Source organism: Mustela nivalis, assembly GCF_964662115.1.
Source record: "Mustela nivalis genome assembly, chromosome: 17".
Taxonomy (NCBI): Eukaryota; Metazoa; Chordata; class Mammalia; order Carnivora; family Mustelidae; genus Mustela; species Mustela nivalis.
In genome coordinates, this window is record NC_139036.1 from 44,728,477 (window position 1) to 44,746,443 (window position 17,967).

General features: G+C 46.1%; 1 protein-coding gene and 1 long non-coding RNA gene across 2 annotated transcripts in view; one reads left to right on the forward strand and one right to left on the reverse strand.

The window, feature by feature from the left end:
* Window positions 1-74: 74 nt before the first annotated feature.
* NMT1 (N-myristoyltransferase 1) overlaps window positions 75-17,967 on the forward strand; it is a 31,355-nt gene continuing 13,462 nt past the window's right edge. The window contains exons 1-3 of the mRNA XM_082706376.1: window positions 75-252; window positions 12,280-12,388; window positions 13,684-13,828. Coding sequence (XP_082562502.1) covers window positions 122-252; window positions 12,280-12,388; window positions 13,684-13,828 — 385 coding nt within the window. The 5' untranslated portion in view covers window positions 75-121. The remainder of the gene's footprint in view (window positions 253-12,279; window positions 12,389-13,683; window positions 13,829-17,967) is intronic.
* Window positions 9,233-12,271, reverse strand: LOC309851321. The gene is made up of 2 exons (XR_014304720.1): window positions 12,073-12,271; window positions 9,233-11,993 (listed from the first exon to the last, which is right to left on the reverse strand). It is a non-coding gene; the product is annotated as an uncharacterized lncRNA (long non-coding RNA).

Sequence of the window (17,967 nt, forward strand, 5' to 3'; positions counted from 1 at the left end):
TTCCTAGTTACGGCTCCCTTCGACACAAAAACTACAAAACCCAGAATATATCGCAAGTCCCTCACGTCCAATAGGAACCCCCTATGTAGCGAGGCGCGGAGGCCGGTTCTCGCAACTCAAGATGGCGGACGAGAGTGAGACAGCAGTGAAGCCGCCGGCACCTCCGCTGCCGCAAATGATGGAAGGGAACGGAAACGGCCATGAGCATTGCAGCGATTGCGAGAACGAGGAGGACAACAGCTACAGCCGGGGGTAACGATATCCTCGGAGTCCAATTCCCGTCCAGTCTCCCACAACCTGGGTCTCTGGGGTGCGGGGAAGTCACCGGGAGCTTAGGGTAACCCCACCCCCATATTCTAATTGGCTGAGACATTGGTATCCTGCCTGGCGATTGGTTGTTGTCTTTGTCATTTACCAGGGTGGGTGCTCAGTATATTAAGGGCCGGAGACATTGAATACTTTTATTATATAAAAGTTCTTCTGTGTAATGTTCCACTCGTGTGCTTCACCCGCCTTCAGGGAAAAGAGCAGATTGGACGATGGTTTTCGATGGCACAACACGGGTCAATCTAACAGTACAGTTCAAAGGGAACGTTACTTATAGATGTGTGTGAACAACGTGATTAGCAATAAACGAATAATAAAATATTTCGCTGCAGCTCACCTTCAATGAGGAAATATATCAGGTTGTACAAACCATAATTATGTTGTAAAGTGTCACTAACAGGAGAATCTCAAAATACAAACTTACCTTATAAACCCTAGAGTGTAATTACTGTATGACAATGGTTTGGTGTATATGGTGCCCATTGTTCCAGATAATCTATAAGTTTCCTGAACAGTATGTAATTAGGTTTTCCAGGATCTTTGTTCTGTTAACTTTGTGAAATAACCTCAAAGCTTCAAGAAATTGACTGCTGGTGCAGCTTGGACAGGGATTAGAAGTGGGTTTAATATTGCAGTTCCTGTACTTCAAGAGTCTTGCCTACTAGTAACTGTTGCTTGGACAGAAGAAATTCATCAGGCATTTCAGAGTTGAGTTCTGTTTCCAGATCAGTGTTCATTCTTGTAAGCCACACCCTATCATTCTTCTTTCTTCATATTGTTACAGTGGCCGGTGCTGAAGCTTGTCCCTATGTTTTTTAACGGAAAGTTATGAAAGACTTTTTGGACATATAACTTTGGGTGAACCTGTGGTAGTCTGATTTTGTGCCTCTGTGTGCGTGTGTGTGTGTGATAGTCCTATTTTCATAGTCATGAAGTCATTTGGAATATTAGCGGTAGGCCTGTAGGTAAAGGTAAAAGGTTGAAATCTTTGGATAAACTTTAAAAAATTCCACCATCTTGTAGAGATGGAAGAACAAAGGATTAATTGTTTATAATCTGTTTGTGATGAATCCTTAGGTTAAAAGATGAAGCTTTTATGTTCTTTGAGCAGCTTAAAAAAATTACAAGAAAAATGTAGAGGAAAAGGAAGTTTGTCAGATCTGGTTTTATAAGAGTTTTTTTTTTTTTTTTTTTTTTTTTTGCTATAACTGACAACAGATCTCATGTAACAAAAGCCTTGAAGTTTGAGATTCCTAAAAAAGGAAGAGCTTTTAAAGAGGAAGTAGGAACAGGAAGAGGGGAAAGTGCAGCCCTCCTGAGTAGAAATCCTAATAATAGATGAGAGCTGTTGAATTCAGAAGTCCTTTCAGAAGTGAAAGTAAAGCTTTTTCTTTGCTCTGTGTGTAGTTGCTTTTATTTTTCTCTACTAAACTGTTACCTTGACCAGCATCTATAGCTCTTTAATTGGTTTTATTCCCTATGATCTGTGAATCAGTTTGCAAAACTATTTGGCAGAAAGTTCTGTTTTATTTATAGTACAACAAAGTGGTAACCTTAAAAAAAACTTTGACGGTGTTTTGTTGTTGTTGTACATGGTTATATATGGTCTGAGTGAACAAATTTATCAGCATACCAAATCTAGAGGTTTGTGTGTGCTCACTTCGGCAGCACATATACCAAATCTAGAGGTCTGTGTAAATTAGTTTGGAGGTGACAGGTGAAAACAGAAGACCTAGCTTGGAGGACAGGCTAATTCTGGCACTCAGAATCTGAAGTAGAGTTAATATTTTCTCATTAATTGTTGGAGGAAATGATTTTGGGAAGCAGTGTGGAGCCTAAAGAGCATGGATTTGGGGTTCATTCATACCTGGGTTCAAAGCTTGATTCTGACACATAATTGTCCTGTAACCTTGGGAAAGTTACTTAACCTCCAGTTGTAGGGATTAAATAAGATAACATGGGAAATACAGCCTGTCCTCTCCCTCCTGTTTTTCCTTCAAATCTTCCTGTCCTTTCCCCAGCTTGTGCTTTTATCACATATCTCGTTTGTTGTAGCTTTTATCAAATAACGTGTGTCCATTCCCTGCCTCACCTGATTGTAAGGTGCCTGAGTAGAGGGACCATGGCTTTGAGATGCCTGGCATTTAATGGGCGTTTGTGAGTATTTGATGGATGAACAAATGGCAAATGTTAAAATTCAGAGTTCAGTGTTGGCGGAGTTTCTCCTTGCTGAGGCAAAGAGTGTTAGATTTTTCTTACACACACACTTTCTTACACCAACTCAGTCTCATTGTGAGCCTTACTACAGTTTCTTGTGAAATACCTCCAAAAACTGGGGATCCTCCAGGTTTCACAAGGCCTTTCACTGAGGCCTTCCTTTCAGGATGGGCTCACAGTACTTTACACTAATGAAACAACCATAATTAAATAAACTTTGAAGAGTATAGATTTCACGTATACATTGAAACACACATGCACATGCATACGTGCAATGTAGGTGTATGTTTTATTTTGGGTGTTCGTATTTTTTAATGTATGCATCTCTACAGTTTTTCTATATACTATTTTTTTAATCTACTCAACAAAGGCAGGTCGCATCAGTTTTTCCCCCAGTTACTTGCCTGACATATAAGTTACAGTTAATAAATTAGGTTTAATTTATTTGAGAGGGAGAGTGAGTGGGCATGGTTGTGCAGAAGAATTAGGGGAGAAGCAGAGAGAGAATCCCAAGACTCCCTGGTGAGCGCAGAGCCTCATGTGGAGCTGTGTTCCAGGACCCATGAGATCATGACCTGAGCAGAAACCTACTGAGCCACCCAGATGCCCCCAGACTAAGATCATCTTAATGCTGAATTTCCCTGCAGTTCACCATCCATCCGTATCCTTTAATTTGCTTCTTTGTTTTTAGTGAAAGGCTTTCCAAGAATCATTACTAAAGAATAAATTATTTACTAGCTGCCAGTAGATTTTAGTTTTGGGTTAACAGACAAGGTTTATTTGGATGATTGGAACAGGAAAGGGCTTTTATATTATTTGGTTCCTAGGATTCTTTTAGAATTTATTTTTCAATGTCATTGATACCACTGAGATGCTGGTAAGCCATCCCTTTGATAAGGATGTCTCTTTCCCATCCGGATTTCTTACTTCATGGGGACAGGTTAAGACGAGTTCTTATAAGTTTTCCTCGCCAGTCCTGAGCTGTTATCTCTCATGAAAAAAACTTAAGAGAAAACAGCGATCTCTTTGAAAGGAAGTGCCATAAAGCCAGTCTTACTTGCTTTTTGTTTTATCCATCAGATTCTCCGAGAGTGGTTTTTTCCATATTTATATTCGGTGGCTTATAGCTGCATCTAGCTCTTGGAAAGAAGAAATCTTTTTTGCCCCTTTTTCTTAATTTCTCCCTTCAGCTTTTGGTTTTTCAAAACTAGATCAAAGCAGAAATGAAAAGAGAAACCTCATCACTGATATCAAATAAGTATTCTAATTTTATTTCCCAATTAAGTGGCAATTAAAAAAGAAACTAATCAAGAGCCACTTCAAAGAGAAGAGACTGGAAAGCAGAAGAAATGAAAAGCAAATGAGAGCCTATTTCAGGGAGATGCTGCTCCTGGCACACCAGTTTTGCTGATTTTTCACATTGTTTAAACTGATGTGCTCACTCTCAAATCTCCCAGCTTCACTAAGTCTGCACTTAACCCTTGGTCTGCGGAGGCCATAGAGTTGGGGACCACAGATTGAATGACTTTATTTATTTATTTTTTAAAAGATTTTATTTATTTATTTGACAGATCACAGGTAGGCAGAGAGAGAGGGGAAGGCAGGCTCCCCGCTGAGCAGAGAGCCTGATGCGGGGCTCAATTCCAGGACCCCGGGATCATGACCTTAGCCGAAGGCAGAGGCTCAACCCACTGAGCCACCCAGGCGCCCCTTGAATGACTTCAGGAAGAGCTTCTTCAGCTCTTCTCTGTAACCTTGTTTGAAATCTGTACCCTGCACGCCTCTCCTCTGACTCCTCAAGGATGGTGCTCTTGGGACTATTGCTCTATTAGGAGCACCAAAACAACCAACCAAACAAACCAGACTTAAACTGAAATTCTTGGACAGGGTCGGTACTTGCTTAGAAAGTTTTTTCTACTGCTTCTCCTGCTGCGACTTTGAGAGGCAGCTGAGGAGGTCACACTCTTGTCAGGCATTTGATAAATGTTGTCTGTTGTTACTATCACTATGCGCTGGCCACTGTGCTAAGCCCTTTCCGTGGATTATCTCCTAGACCTCACTGATGAAGACTGATTGAGCTTTGGTAGTGAAGTTTGGGATTTGCGTCTCCACCTCTTCCTTGGGGCACCCTGGAGGATCCATTCCAAATTTACTGCATGTTTTTTCCCTACTGCCTTGATTTCTTGCTTCCCAACCCTGCAGCAGTGTGAGTCCTGCCTTTGGATCCATTCAGTAACCCATGAACTTTCCCAGACTAGGGAGCCAGTTGGTGATGGAGATGGCTGGCCCCTTTAAACTCTTCTCAGTGGACAGATATCTTTTGCAGAGGTTCTGGTGTGTGAAATTTCTGCTAGCAGTGAGTCATTCATTGCTCAGAAAATTACTGAAAATGGTCTCTGAACAGCATCCGATTTGACCTTGGAGTTGCCAGGTTGCAGTGTGACTCGCCAAAGCAACCCAGAGGATGTGGAATTTACATTTCTGTCTCAGTCCCATTCTAAACGGTTTAGTGTATCAGAGCCTTTGTGATCTCCCCCCTTTTTAAAAAAAAAAAAAACCCAGTTATTCTCCATGGCAGGAACTGGCTTGTTCACCCTCAGAATTCTGGCCAACTGTCCCAGGAAGGGCAGAGGATGGCAGTAAAACAATTTTTGTAATCGCTTCCCACAACTTGCTGTTCTTTTCAGTCTTACATGCCTATCCTCTGTATGGCTGTGGCTGCAGGGTCACTTACAGCAATGCCCCAAACTCTGCACTCCCACTCATCAGTGAGACTGAGTCAGACCATGTGGTTTCCACCCCGGCACCCTCATATGCCTCTCATTCACCTCTTTGGGCCTTCTGAGTACCAGGAGGATTGTTGGTGAACTTCTCACACCTCATAAGTAAATGGATTTGCAGAAGGATTTCCTGATATGCTAAAGCAGAATCAAAAGGATGTTAGAGCCTAGGATTTGTTTAATTGGTTTCTCTGGAAATTTTGAGTTTTAGCCAAAAGAATTAATTTCCAGTTTTTGGGGGCGGGAAATAAGTGACCAAAAGTTGTGAGTTTTATTTTCGGAACTCTCTTTTTTTTTTTTTTTTAATTTCTTTCCTTCGGTCTCATAATCAAAACTAAACCCACGGTCTGCGTTTAAGACTTTGGAACAATTTAAAATAGTTTCAGTGGAGCTTTTTTGTTTTCACTTTTTTCTTTTTAAAAGATTTTATTTATTTACTTATTTGTTTGTTTGTCAGAGAGATAGAGAGAGCAAGAGAGGGAACACAAGCATGGGGAGTGGGAGAGGGAGAATCAGGCTTCCTGCTGAGCGGGGAGCGGGATGTGAGACTATCCCAGGACCCTGGGATCATGACCTGAGCCGAAGGCAGACGCTTCACGACTGAGCCACCCATGCGCCCCTCCACACTTTTCATAGACAATTAACACAGCTGTCATGTGGAAATGTAACTGGAGATGTTTTGCTGACCCTCTTTGGGGCTGTAGCTTGTCAGGGTCTTATTTTAGTCTTTACGCTGGGAAAGCGTCAGTCAAGCACGTTATTTGTTGAACTCTTAACTGTGCACTGGGCGCAGCTGGGGGTGCTGTAGGAAACATCTGTATCAGATGTCCTTATGCTCAGGAAATTTTTTATCTTACTGGGAAGGTAGGAAGCAAACCATTATTCTATGTAAAATATTCAGTCGTTTGGGAGATCATAATCTTAGCCAGATACCAGGGAGAGCTAGTGTAGCCAGAGGCAGCTTCCTGGATAAAGTGTGGCTCAGGTGCTCCTGGCCTTTCATACGTGCTCCTCTGAGACACAGCAGTTTGTTTTAGGGCCTTGTATGATGAAACTGTCTTTGGGCTTTGGAGGAGACTCGGAAAATTCCCACAGAAACAAGACCGTGATGTTCAGGAAGGAACGGTCCACGTTGTTAGAGATTAGTGGCTTGTCCCTGGTCACCAGTTGGTTAGTTGGTGACCAGTTTACCTCACGTGTCTGGGCCTTGGTTTCTGCTTCTGTGAACAGCAAGATAAGCTGGGTGGCCCTGACAGGCGTTCCAGGCCTGGTGGCTGAGCTCGTACTCCCCCACAGTACAGCCTTCTGTTCTCCAGTCATGTCCCTTTGAGTGGATTTTGTTACTTGGTGGGGTGGAGGGGAGGCCTGTGTTATGGACCCTTACTGCTTGTCGTGTTTTCTGGAAGTTCTGTGCTGGTGCTGCTCGTCTGTCAGCATGCCCTTCCCTCCCGCCCACTCACACATCCTGGTACTGCATTCTGTTTCTAGAAATCAGCACTGAGGCTCATTTTCTATCTCCTCCCCAGAGCCCTGACTTTATAGCAGAGCACCCATGGGATTTTTGTGTTTGAACTTAGAATATCTTGGCCTTCATTAAAAAAATGACATTTCAGGCACCGGGGTGCCTCAGTTGGTTAAGCAACTGCCTTCAGCTCAGGTCATGATCTTGGAGTCCCAGGATTGAGTCCCACATTGGGCTCCCTGCTCAGCAGGGGGTCTGCTTCTCTCTCTGACCTTCTCCCTTCTCATGCTCTCTTTCTCTCTTTTTTTTTTTTTTGAAGAAATTTTAAGATTTTATTTTTTTATTTGAGAGAGAGAGATCACAAGTAGGTAGAGAGGCAGGCAGAGAGAGAGGTGGAAGCAGGCTCCCTGCTGAGCAGAGAGCCTGATGCAGGACTCCATCCCAGAACCCTGAGATCATGACCTGAGCCGAAGGCAGAGGCTTTAACCCACTGAGCCACCCAGGTGCCCCTCTCTCTCTTTCTCTTTCTCTCACATAAATAAATAAATTTTTTTTAAATGACATTTCTTGGCACTCCTGGCTGGTTCAGTCAGTAGAGCATAAGACTCTGGATCTTCGGATCATGAGTTCCAGCCCCCATTGAGCATAGAGCCTACTTAAATAAAAAAAAATTTTTTTTAATGACATTTGTTATTTCTTGTCTTCCCTGTTCCTGACTCTGTCTTTCTGCTAATTTGTTCCATATTCGCCAGGTTAGTCATTAATGACTTGAGTTGATTAGCTTCAGAGTGTAGACTTCAAAATTCTTATGTGAACTCCTATGTCCATTTCCATTGTAGGGACCCCTTTTTCCCCAGGAAGGCAAATTCCGCTAATTCTTCGCTCATATTTTGGAAGCAAATGAGTCAAAGTCACACTTCGATTTTCTGTATTCCATGGTTGTGGCCCATCTCTTTGGCGTGTGTTAAGGTGACTGGCAGGCTTAGAGTGCTCTCTAAGAGATGGCTATTTGAGTTCGCAGAATCCCTGCGCACACTGGGATACCCACCTGCTGGGTGTGGACTTCAGGTCCCTTTAAAATGATGTGAATTCTTAGAGAAGGACTAGCCTGCTTCAGTGGGGTCCTCTGGTGTGGTTCTCCCCAAATCCAAGTTGAAACTCTTCTTTGAAATTGCTTCCTGGGAGGCTTTTTTTTTTTTTTTTAATTTGACAGACAGAGATCACAAGTAGGCAGAGAGAGAGGGGAGGAAGCAGGCTCCCCACTGAGCAGGGAGCCTGATGCGGGGCTCGATCCCAGGACCCTGAGATCAGAACCCAAGCCAAAGGCATAGGCTTTAACCCACTGAGCCACCCAGGCACCCCTCTGGGAGGCTTCTTGAAGACTTACTCTCAAGGCTTGGTTTCTTTTGAATAATTAAAATTACCATAATCACCTTGAAAACTAAACCCTGGTGAGCTCTTCGGAAATCTCTTCTTGGGGCACCTGGGTGGCTCCATCCGTTAAGCATCCACCTTCGGCTCAGGTCAGGATCTCAGATTATGATCCCAAGGACCCAGGAGACCTGGAGTCATTCCTGCATCTGGCTCCCTGCTCAGCAGGGAGTCTGCTTCTCCCTCTGTTCTTTACTCCAATTGCGTGTGCTCACTCGCTCTCTCTCACTCAAATAAATAAAATTTTTGGAAAAAAAGAAATCTCTTCTGCGTCCATCGTCCCCCTGTCTGGGTTGCTGCCTGTGAGACCAGGGTGAGCTCATACTGCGTTCTGTGGGTGTAGCTCTGTACTGGCAGCTCGGTGAGAACCGCTCCTCTTTAACTTCCCTTTGTTCTTCATCTGTCCCTGTGCTTGATGTACAAGTCGAAACAGGACTGTTGCTCAGTAGCTGCGTGTGCAAATTCAAGGCAGTACAAGGAAAGTGAAATTCGCTCTCTGGGTTTAGTGTGGGTCTTGCAGTTTGTCAGGCATGTATATTGATGATGCATAAAAGAGAACAAGAAATTCAGTCGAAGATCCTTCCACACAAGGGGTGTCCATGAGGCGATGGCTGCTTTTAAGTGTCTCCACTGAGTAGCAGTGCAAAAGCAGGAAGGTCGTTTCTTAGCGATTTACTTGGAAAGATTTCTGAAGTTGGGAAAAGTAATTTCTTCTATTTCCCTTATGTGAAAATGTGTTTAGTAAGCATCTGAAAGGTTGATACGCAGCAACTCTGCCTTGAACTTGTTTAACTGTAGAGCTATTTAAAAATATATTTTTATGGTACTTCATAGACAAGGTCGAGGTAACTCATTCAGTAAGCTGAAATGGACTTCTAACATTATATCAACAGTGGGACACTGCTTTGTTTCCTAACATCAACCAGTTTTTAAATTTTATAAGCTCCATATACTCTTGAGACTGAAATGAGACTGTGCCTGGAATTTAAAAAACACATAGAGTTGTTTTTCAGGGTTTTTTTTTAAGATTTTATTTATTTATTTGACACAGAGAGAGAGATCACAAGTAGGCAGAGAGGCAGGCAGAGAGAGAGGAGGAAGCAGGCTCCCCACTGAGCACAGAGCCCAATGCGGGGCTCAATCCCAGGACCCTGAGATCATGACCTGAGCCAAAGGCAGAGGCTTAGCCCACAAAGCCACCCTGGTGACCCCCCACATAGAGTTTTTATAGGCTATAAATAGGCCTGTAGGTGATAACAACATTGAATTACTTAAGTGGAAAAGTTTTCTTTAGGCCATAAAAGACTTCCTGGTTCCTATACTTTGCCATGGCCTTGGGGGTTTTGCAGAGCATCTGGTTTTAAGGGGTTCACCTTATTCCCTCTCTGAATGCTACTGGTTTTCCTTCCATGGTATGCCTTCTGTGTCCCATTAGGATAATACCTATGAGGTATACTTAGACTAAAGTAACCTCCAGCCTTTACCAGCTTCTCCGACTTCATAGTCTCCCTGTGTCAGGGAGGCCTGGCAGACGGGTGCAGGCAGTTACGCCATAGCGGGGCGAGAGAAGAGTCAGTGAACTAGCTGGGGACTGAGGATTATGGGCCTAGGGAAGAGTTGGGCTCAATACCCTCTTGGTTAAGAGGCAGCTGTCACTGTGGGCTTTCTTGCATGGGAGGGACATGCTTTCTAGTATGGAAAGCTTATCCACAGAGCTGAGTCCTACAGCCAACTAGAGTTTACAGTGATGCAGAAAGGTGACCACATCAGGGAAATCCAGTACAGGCTGGAGGTAACTTTTTTTTTTTTTAAAGGTTTTATTTATTTATTTGACAGGCAGAGATCACAAGCAGGCAGAGAGGCAGGCAGAGAGAGAGGAGGAAGCAGGCCCCCTGCTGAGCAGAGAGCCTGGATGCTTCGATTTATCCCAGGACCCCAGGATTATGGCCTGAGCCGAAGGCAGAGGCTTTAACCCACTGAGCCACCCAAGCGCCCCTGGAGGTAACTTTTTAGTCCAAGTGTAAGGTCATGATGTCTGGACGCCAGCGCTCCTCCCAGGCCTGGGAATAGGTACATCTCCCACAGGAGGTGGCTGCTCATGGCTGCAGATTGTTTTCTCCCTATACAGTACCGCTTGTTATGAGAGGATAATTAATATTCATAATCACCCCAAGATATTTTAAGACCAGGTACACTTTCTGAATTAGAAAATAAAGCTTAAATGGAATTTATCATAATGGTGCAGAAAATTTATTTCCTACTATTTTAACACTTTGGAAATTGGCTATCTAGAATATATAGCCAAAGCCCTGCACTTAGCTCATCCTGCAGATGAGCATTCCCTGGATTCTCGGGCGGGACTACTGACTTTCCCTTTTCAGTGGAAGATTTCCAGGGAGGGTGGCAGAGTAACATTAGACATTAGTCTCAGCTGACAATGCCAAAATCAGTGCAGACATGGCAGAAACCAACTGCAGTCGACCCTTAAACAGCAGGGGTTTGAACTGCATGGGTCTACTTAAATGTGAGCTTTTTTTTTTTTTTTTTTTTTAAGATTTTATTTACTCATTTGACAGAGAGACATCACAAGTGGGCAGAGAGGTGAGGCAGGCAGAGAGATGGGGGGAACCAGGCTCCCTGCTGATCAGAGAGCCTGATGTGGGGCTCGATCCCAGGAACCTGAGAATCATGTGCTGAGCCAAAGGCAGAGGCTTAACCCACTGAGCCACCCAGGCGCCCCTACATGTGAACTTTGAACAGTACAGCACTATAAAATGTATTTTGCTTCGGCTTTCCTTGATAATATTTTCTTGTCTCTAACTTACTTTATTTGAAGAATACAGTGTATAATATACACTACTAGAAAATCTGTGCTAATTGGCTTAGGTTATTGGTAAGGCCTCATCAACAGTAGGGTATTAATAGCTAATTTGGGGAGAGTCAGAAGTTGTGTACAGATTTTCAACTGTCGGGAGTTGGTGCCCCTAACCCCTGTGTTGTTCAAGGGTCAGCTGTCCAACCATAGTTAAGAAAGCTGAGCTGCAAGGTGAGCTTAAAGCTCATCAGTAAAATAAAACCCAATACAAAGGTAAAATAAAAGGAAGGAAACCCAGAAATCAGTAAGCATTGGGAGAAGATATTAGGGAGCAAATGAATGGAAAATGGGAAAGAAACACAGTATAATGTGATTTGTGTCTCCGTAAAGATGAGAGGCCTCAGAAAACAATAATGAAACGCTGTAGGAGATGTTTAAATGCGGCTACGAGACTGTTGACTATTGCATTCATGGGCTGTGTCATGGACAGAGGGGTGTCCCCTTGACTGGCTCACAGACAGGCAGGCTTCAGGTAGTCGCTTTGTGGCAGGACTGGCTGGGTGCCTCACTGCTCTTTTCCCCAGATCCCAGGTGCCAGGCTTTGCCCATGGTCATCCCCCAGTCTGCACCGACTGATAGTTACCCCAGGCCCTGCGGGCCTGATTCAGGCAGTGCTCACGACGGTTGCGCCAGCCTGGACACGGACCTTGGCAACGTGGAACTGCCTTTTTCCTCCTCCTTTCCTCCCTTTGCAGTGCTGCCTTGAGCTTTCGATCCAGCTGGAGAAATCTCACTCAGCCTGATGCACCGGGTGGGTGGGAGTGGGGGTGAGGAAGGGTTTCCAAAAAGACTGCTTTGGACTGTCATCGTTTTCAGATCCAGTGCTCCCAGGACGCGTTGGTGGTATGAATTGCCACCGTTAACAATTACCATTTGCCTTTGGGGCCGGCACTCTAGCAATCTGAAGAAAAGAGACATAAAATAAAAACCAGAATGGAAAAGGTCCATCCAGACATTTCTCGCACAGCCCTCCCCCTAACCCTATTCCCACCCCCCAGAGCTGGTGGGCGTGCGGCGAGCTGCTGGTGTCCTCCAAATGCCCCTCTGGGACTGGATTCTCTGGTCAGCTCCTGAAGCGAGCAGGCCTGATGAAGGAAGGTCTGGCTCCACAGAAAGCTCTTTGTCGGTGTAGCTCAAAACAGATGATTTTTTAAAAACCCTGCATCAGTATTTACTTTGTCTTACAGTGGTTTGAGTCCAGCCAATGACACTGGAGCCAAAAAGAAGAAAAAGAAACAGAAGAAGAAGAAAGAGAAAGGCAGTGAGACAGACTCAGCCCAGGATCAGCCCGTGAAGGTAACAAGGAGGCTCTGTTTCCGTGTGACCGAGAGTCGCTTTTTCAGAGGAGGGAGTTGCGGGTCAGTGCAGAGAGCAATTCAGGCTGATCATCTCCACTGGTATTGCTTCAAGACGGAGGGGGTGGAGCCCTCTGCCGTCCTCTGCTGCCTCTGACCGAGGGGATGAAACTGCTCTGGGTCCCTTAGGAGCCACAGCAGGTTCTACACTGTCTGCAGAGCATGTTTCCCCATTGGTGCATGTAGGCGAGGGGCTGTGTTAGGTGCCCGGCAGCCACCCCGCAGGGACAGGCTCTCCACCTGGAGCGGCGGTTCTCAGCCCTTTCTGTCCTGAGTCCCCACCACTCCTGGGAAGAGAAGAGGCCTGCTTTTTTTTTTCTTTTTATGATTTTATTCATCCATATGACAGACAGAGATCACAAGTAGGCAGAGAGGCAGGCAGAGAGAGAAAGAGAGGAGGAAGCAGGCTCCCCGCCGAGCAGAGAGCCCGACGCGGGGCTCGATCCCGGGACCCTGAGACCGTGACCCCAGCTGAAGGCAGATGCTTAACCCACTGAGCCACCCAGGCATCCCTAAGACAGATTTTGTTTCTTTCTTTTTTTTTTTTTTTTAATTCATTTATTTACTTATTTGACAGAGAGAGAGAGATCACAAGTAGGCAGAGAGGCAGGCAGAGAAGGAGGAGGAAGCAGGCTCTCCACTGAGCAGAGAGCCCGATGAGGGGCTTGATCCTGGGACCCTGGGATCATGACCTGAGCCGAAGGCAGAGGCTTTAACCCACTGAGCCACCCAGGCGCCCCCGCCAAGACATAGTTTTTAAGGAAGAACGAACAGCATATAGAATAATAACATCTGACCCAATTCTGTTTTTTTGACAATTGTGTGTGTATGCTTGGAGCTTGTATGGAAAAAAGCCTGAAATTATATTTATCTCTTTTCACCCTACCCCCTAAATTAAGACTGTTGATGATAAGGATTATATTTAAGAGGTGGGATTGTTGGCTGTTTACTTTCTATATATAGTATATATTTCTGCATTGTTTGAAATTTTACACTGAACTTGTATTCCTTTGGCCACCAAACAAAGAGGCTAAGAAGGATAAGCACCCACCGTCCGGAGAGCGCATCACCAACCACTCTCTCCCTGGTTGTCATATGACATCTGACCTCTGGGATTGGGATGGAGGAACCACACCCCTTCCTTGAGTTATACCCCTTAACTCTTGCACTTGTGATTAATCAAAAGTACTTGTTAACATAATGAGCCTTTTCTCTCCCCAACTTGGTCTCATCCAGATGAACTCTTTGCCAGCCGAGAGGATCCAGGAAATACAGAAGGCCATTGAACTCTTCTCAGTGGGTCAGGGGCCTGCCAAAACCATGGAGGAGGCTAGCAAGCGAAGCTACCAGTTCTGGGACACGCAGCCCGTCCCCAAACTGGGTATGTATGTGGTTTCTTCCCCAGGCGATGGGGAGGGATGTGTCTTACCCCTGTGTTGGGTGCCACACTGAGTTTGTGGGGGGAGGATGGAAGAGTCTTGGAGTTCCTTGGTGGTTATTTTTAGAGGGTAGTCTTTAAAATGCAGTGTAGGAAACACTAATGCTCAGAGACCTTACTGTTTCACAGGAGTACGTATCGAGAACAAGTACGGATTCCTTTAGTCCATTATCATCTACTATAAATCTACAAAGAAACTGTATTGCCACAGGCTGAGTGGGGTTGTGCGCCCACAGGTCTGTCTTCCCATAGAGATTTTGTAGAGAGACCCTCTTGCTTGTCGGGCAGATATCTGGCCCTGGGGTGGGCCGAGTCCCCAGTCCCTTGCCTTTGTCTCTCAGCCAGTGCATGCTTCCCAACTGTGCGTCACCTGACAGTTTGCTCAACAGTGATGGCTCTACCCCAGGAATGCCCTCTGCAGGTTTGGTTGGCACCCTTTAAAAAAGCTCTACTGAGCTCATAAAGGGGTGGGACAGGCAGAAAAGCTAAAAGGATTCTAGAGAGACCGACACAGTAGAGTTAGAGACACCTTCTGAGACTGAGCCACAGCTAACGTTGATGGCTAACTTCAGACCTAACTGTTGAGAAGTTTCAGGAGCAGTTGCACCACAATTCTGGGCCTATTGATGGCCCAATGCCCATTTTCTCTGTGACTGAGAAAGTAAGTGTGTTGAGAAGACATGCGTTCAGATACCAAATGTAAGTGGCCTTCAGGTTGTGTGTGTGACTGCTCTCTTCCAGAACGTTTGATGGGGAAGAGGGGGTGAGGGCAGGGCAGAGCCAAAGACTGGAGAGGGGAAAGGAGCGGCTGTGCCCACAGAGATGATCTGTTCCAGAGGTGGTCAGTGCTACTCAGTGTGGTCCTCAGACCAGCAGGGTGCGCATTGCCTAAGAGTTGTGGACATGCGGACTCTCAGGCCCCCTGTCAGACCTGTGGCATCGGAATCTGAGGGCATTTGTGTCCACACCGCAGGTTTCAGGCACTGCTATAGAGCAGATGCGGTTCTTGGACAGCTTAGTCACCATCCAGAAGCAAGCTGAGGTGCGCCCCCACGGGGAGTGGAAAGCAGAGCACTGCCTGGGGGGTAAGGGGTGGTGATTTGGCAGCAGGCACTATTCCAGAACCCTGTCCCGACCCATCTGCCTTGTCTGTCAGGCTGCCCAGGTCAGCCAGGTCCCAGGCCCACTGGTGGAGCCTTCCAGCAAGGCTGTGGGTCACAGTTAATGCTGTTAGTAGGGCATTACCAGGAGCGGGTCCCCGTGACCCCTCCCCACCAAGGAGCAGGAAGAACGTCAAGAGCGACACCCCCCCACCTCTGAGTGAAATGCTTGATGGGGCATTTTGTGGTGGCCGCCAGGCATCTTGGCCCAGTTTTCAGATAGGTGTTGGGAGTTTTGGTCCAATTTTATTTTTCATTAAGAATTTGTAAATGGGGGACCCCTGGGTGTCTCAGTTGTTAGCATCTGCCTTCAGCTTGGGTCATAATCCCAGGGTCCTGGGATTGAGCTCCGTATTGGGCTCCCTCTCCCACTCCCCCTGCTTGTGTTCCCTCTCTCACTGCCTCTCTTTGTCATAAATAAATTAAAATCTTAAAAAAAAAAAAAAGGATAAAAAGAAAAAGAATTTGCAAATGGGTAACTTAGCTTCATTCTTCACAGCGATGAATTGGGGTCCATGGGCTTCTTGCTGTTCCTCATCAGTCCAGTTACTCTATGTTACCTGCCTCTGTTTCTCCTCCCATAAATGTAGGGTTTCCAGTTTCACTGTCAGAAAGTTTGTGACAAAGCCACACGGTTGCTACAGGAGCCCTGACGCCCTCAGGAAGGTGGAATGAGCTCAGCTGTTATTTCTTCTGGATGTGCCTCCCGGGCTGTGTGTGACGTGGGGCCCGGGGGAAGAGCTGTTGCTCTTAGCACCTGACCAGTCTGCCTTTCAGGTCCATGGTCAGACCTAAAAGAAGGCTTCCTTTGTTTTCGTGAGGCGACCCGCAGGGAGTACCACATCAGAAGCTTCGGTTGGCCTGCGTGGCTGAGGTGCCAGCCTAGTTTTCCTCGGGGTAGTGTGTCTTACAGCTTCTTCTTGCCGTGATCTTCCCCACCAGTGGTCGAGAAGCCTTTCAAGTGTACTGTTTACTGCTCACCTTGTCGGGAGAGGTGTGATTAGATTGTATACCGCTAACTGGGATTTTGTACTTTACAGTCCTAAATTCGCCATGGAGGAGGCTTTTGAACAGCAGCTGTTTTAGGCTGTGTGACCGTGACGGTTCTGTGTTCCCAAATGCACACGCAGTTCTGTTCTCAAATAAACTTTGAATCCCCTCTGTGGATTGGAATTTCGCCATTCTTAGACTCGTTTGTACAAGTAACTACCCAAGGGAGAACTCAGACTTGTACGTGGTTTGGGCTGTGAGAGAGAAGCCTCCCCACTCTCACCCTCTTCCTTGCCCTGTCCGTTTGGTTTCCAGTCTCCCAAATCTCATGTTCTTTGCTTCCAAGTCGCTCATGGTTGCTGTGGTACGTGGTTTTGGGTCTTTGATGTTGAAAGGCAGAGAGAATTTGGGGGGGAGAATGTACAGAAAGGAACCCTCTGAAAGTACAAAGTTTTCTTTTTAAAGTTCCCAGCATCCTTACTTGGTTACTGGGTGGGGTGGCCTAGTGACCTTTGGCTGTATGTACCCTGACCATTCTCTGGCAGTTTCCCACCCCTGCACAGCAGGGGGCGCTCGAGAGCCCCGAGAAGGTGGAAGACCCGCTTCTCCCCGAAGGTGGCAGCTGCCGGCAGGACTGTGCAGGAGCCTAGGGCTGCTCCCCAGCTCCATTGGCACCCCAGAGTCCTGGAACTCTACCTTGTCAGCTATGGCTTGCAGATACCAAAGAGCCTTGAGATGACCTAGGAAAGCTGGCTTATCATGGTCAGGGACCCTCTTCCTGCTGCAGGGGAGGTGCCTGCTCACCTGTCTGTCAGGGCCTGTGGTGACCAGGGCTTGTGCCATCCCATCACATGAGCTCCTGCCCCAGGACTGCTGTGCCCTGGGATTCCACGAACACGTGGTGAAGGAGTGAATGGAAATGCTCATTGCACAGGCCCTGGTAACCAGCCTAGGGAGAAAGATTTGGCCTTGCGATGATTGTAGTACAGTGGGGAAGACTACGAATATCTTGTCCATGGAAATCATTTTAGGAAAAAATAAGAAAGAGGTTTTGAAGTTAAATGTATTTTGAAAAAAGGTATAAATTCAGTACACGGCAGGGACCAACCAGCACCTCCACAGGACTGGCAGAGAGGTCCTTGGGACCTGCTGAGGAGGTAGACCTCTCGGCTTTGTGAGCACCGAACATTTCACATGGCAGTGGACTGGAAGTAGATTGACTTATGTTAAATTAATTCATTGGGGCTATTTTATGAATAAATCAAAAGGCCAGTTTCTAAATTAGGGAAGAAAAATACAACCTCTTTCCCAAGCAAATCTCCCGGGAAGCCAGATGGTAAATAGGAGGTGGCCGGTTGCTTCCTTGCCTGCACTTTCCAGTTTGTGACCCCTAACACATTGGTAATGACTTACTAAATACTTCCCCAGAAGGTGGTCCATCTTGTGGGGACCGGGACCTTGTCTTTTCCCTGCTGTGCACTTGTGCTCAATGTCTGACGTGGGTCGGTGCTCGGTACATGTGCTGAGTGAGGGAGAATGAGACGGTCAGTCCTAATGGCCTTGTCCTCACCTCACAGCCTGAGGTGGTCTCTCCTACTACACCTGCTCCACGGGTCCATTACCGCTGCCTTCAGCACGTTGGAATGACATATTTGGGCCAGGGCTCTGCAAGTCAGTGAAGGCCTGAATTGAGTGCCGAGTGTGTACAGAGCCGGATGCTGGGAGCAAGCAGTGTCCTGAGTTGGTCCCTTTTGAAGATTCCGTTTTCAGAATGTACTAAACATTGCATTCTTCCAAGTGTGAATATGAATGAGTTCTGAATGTGGAAACCAAATCATTCCAAGGGCCAAAAATAAGTGGTCAAGTTTGTTCAGGTGTATCTCATGCGTGGGCATCAGAGCCGAATCATCTGAGCCCACCCCTCCCTGCCCC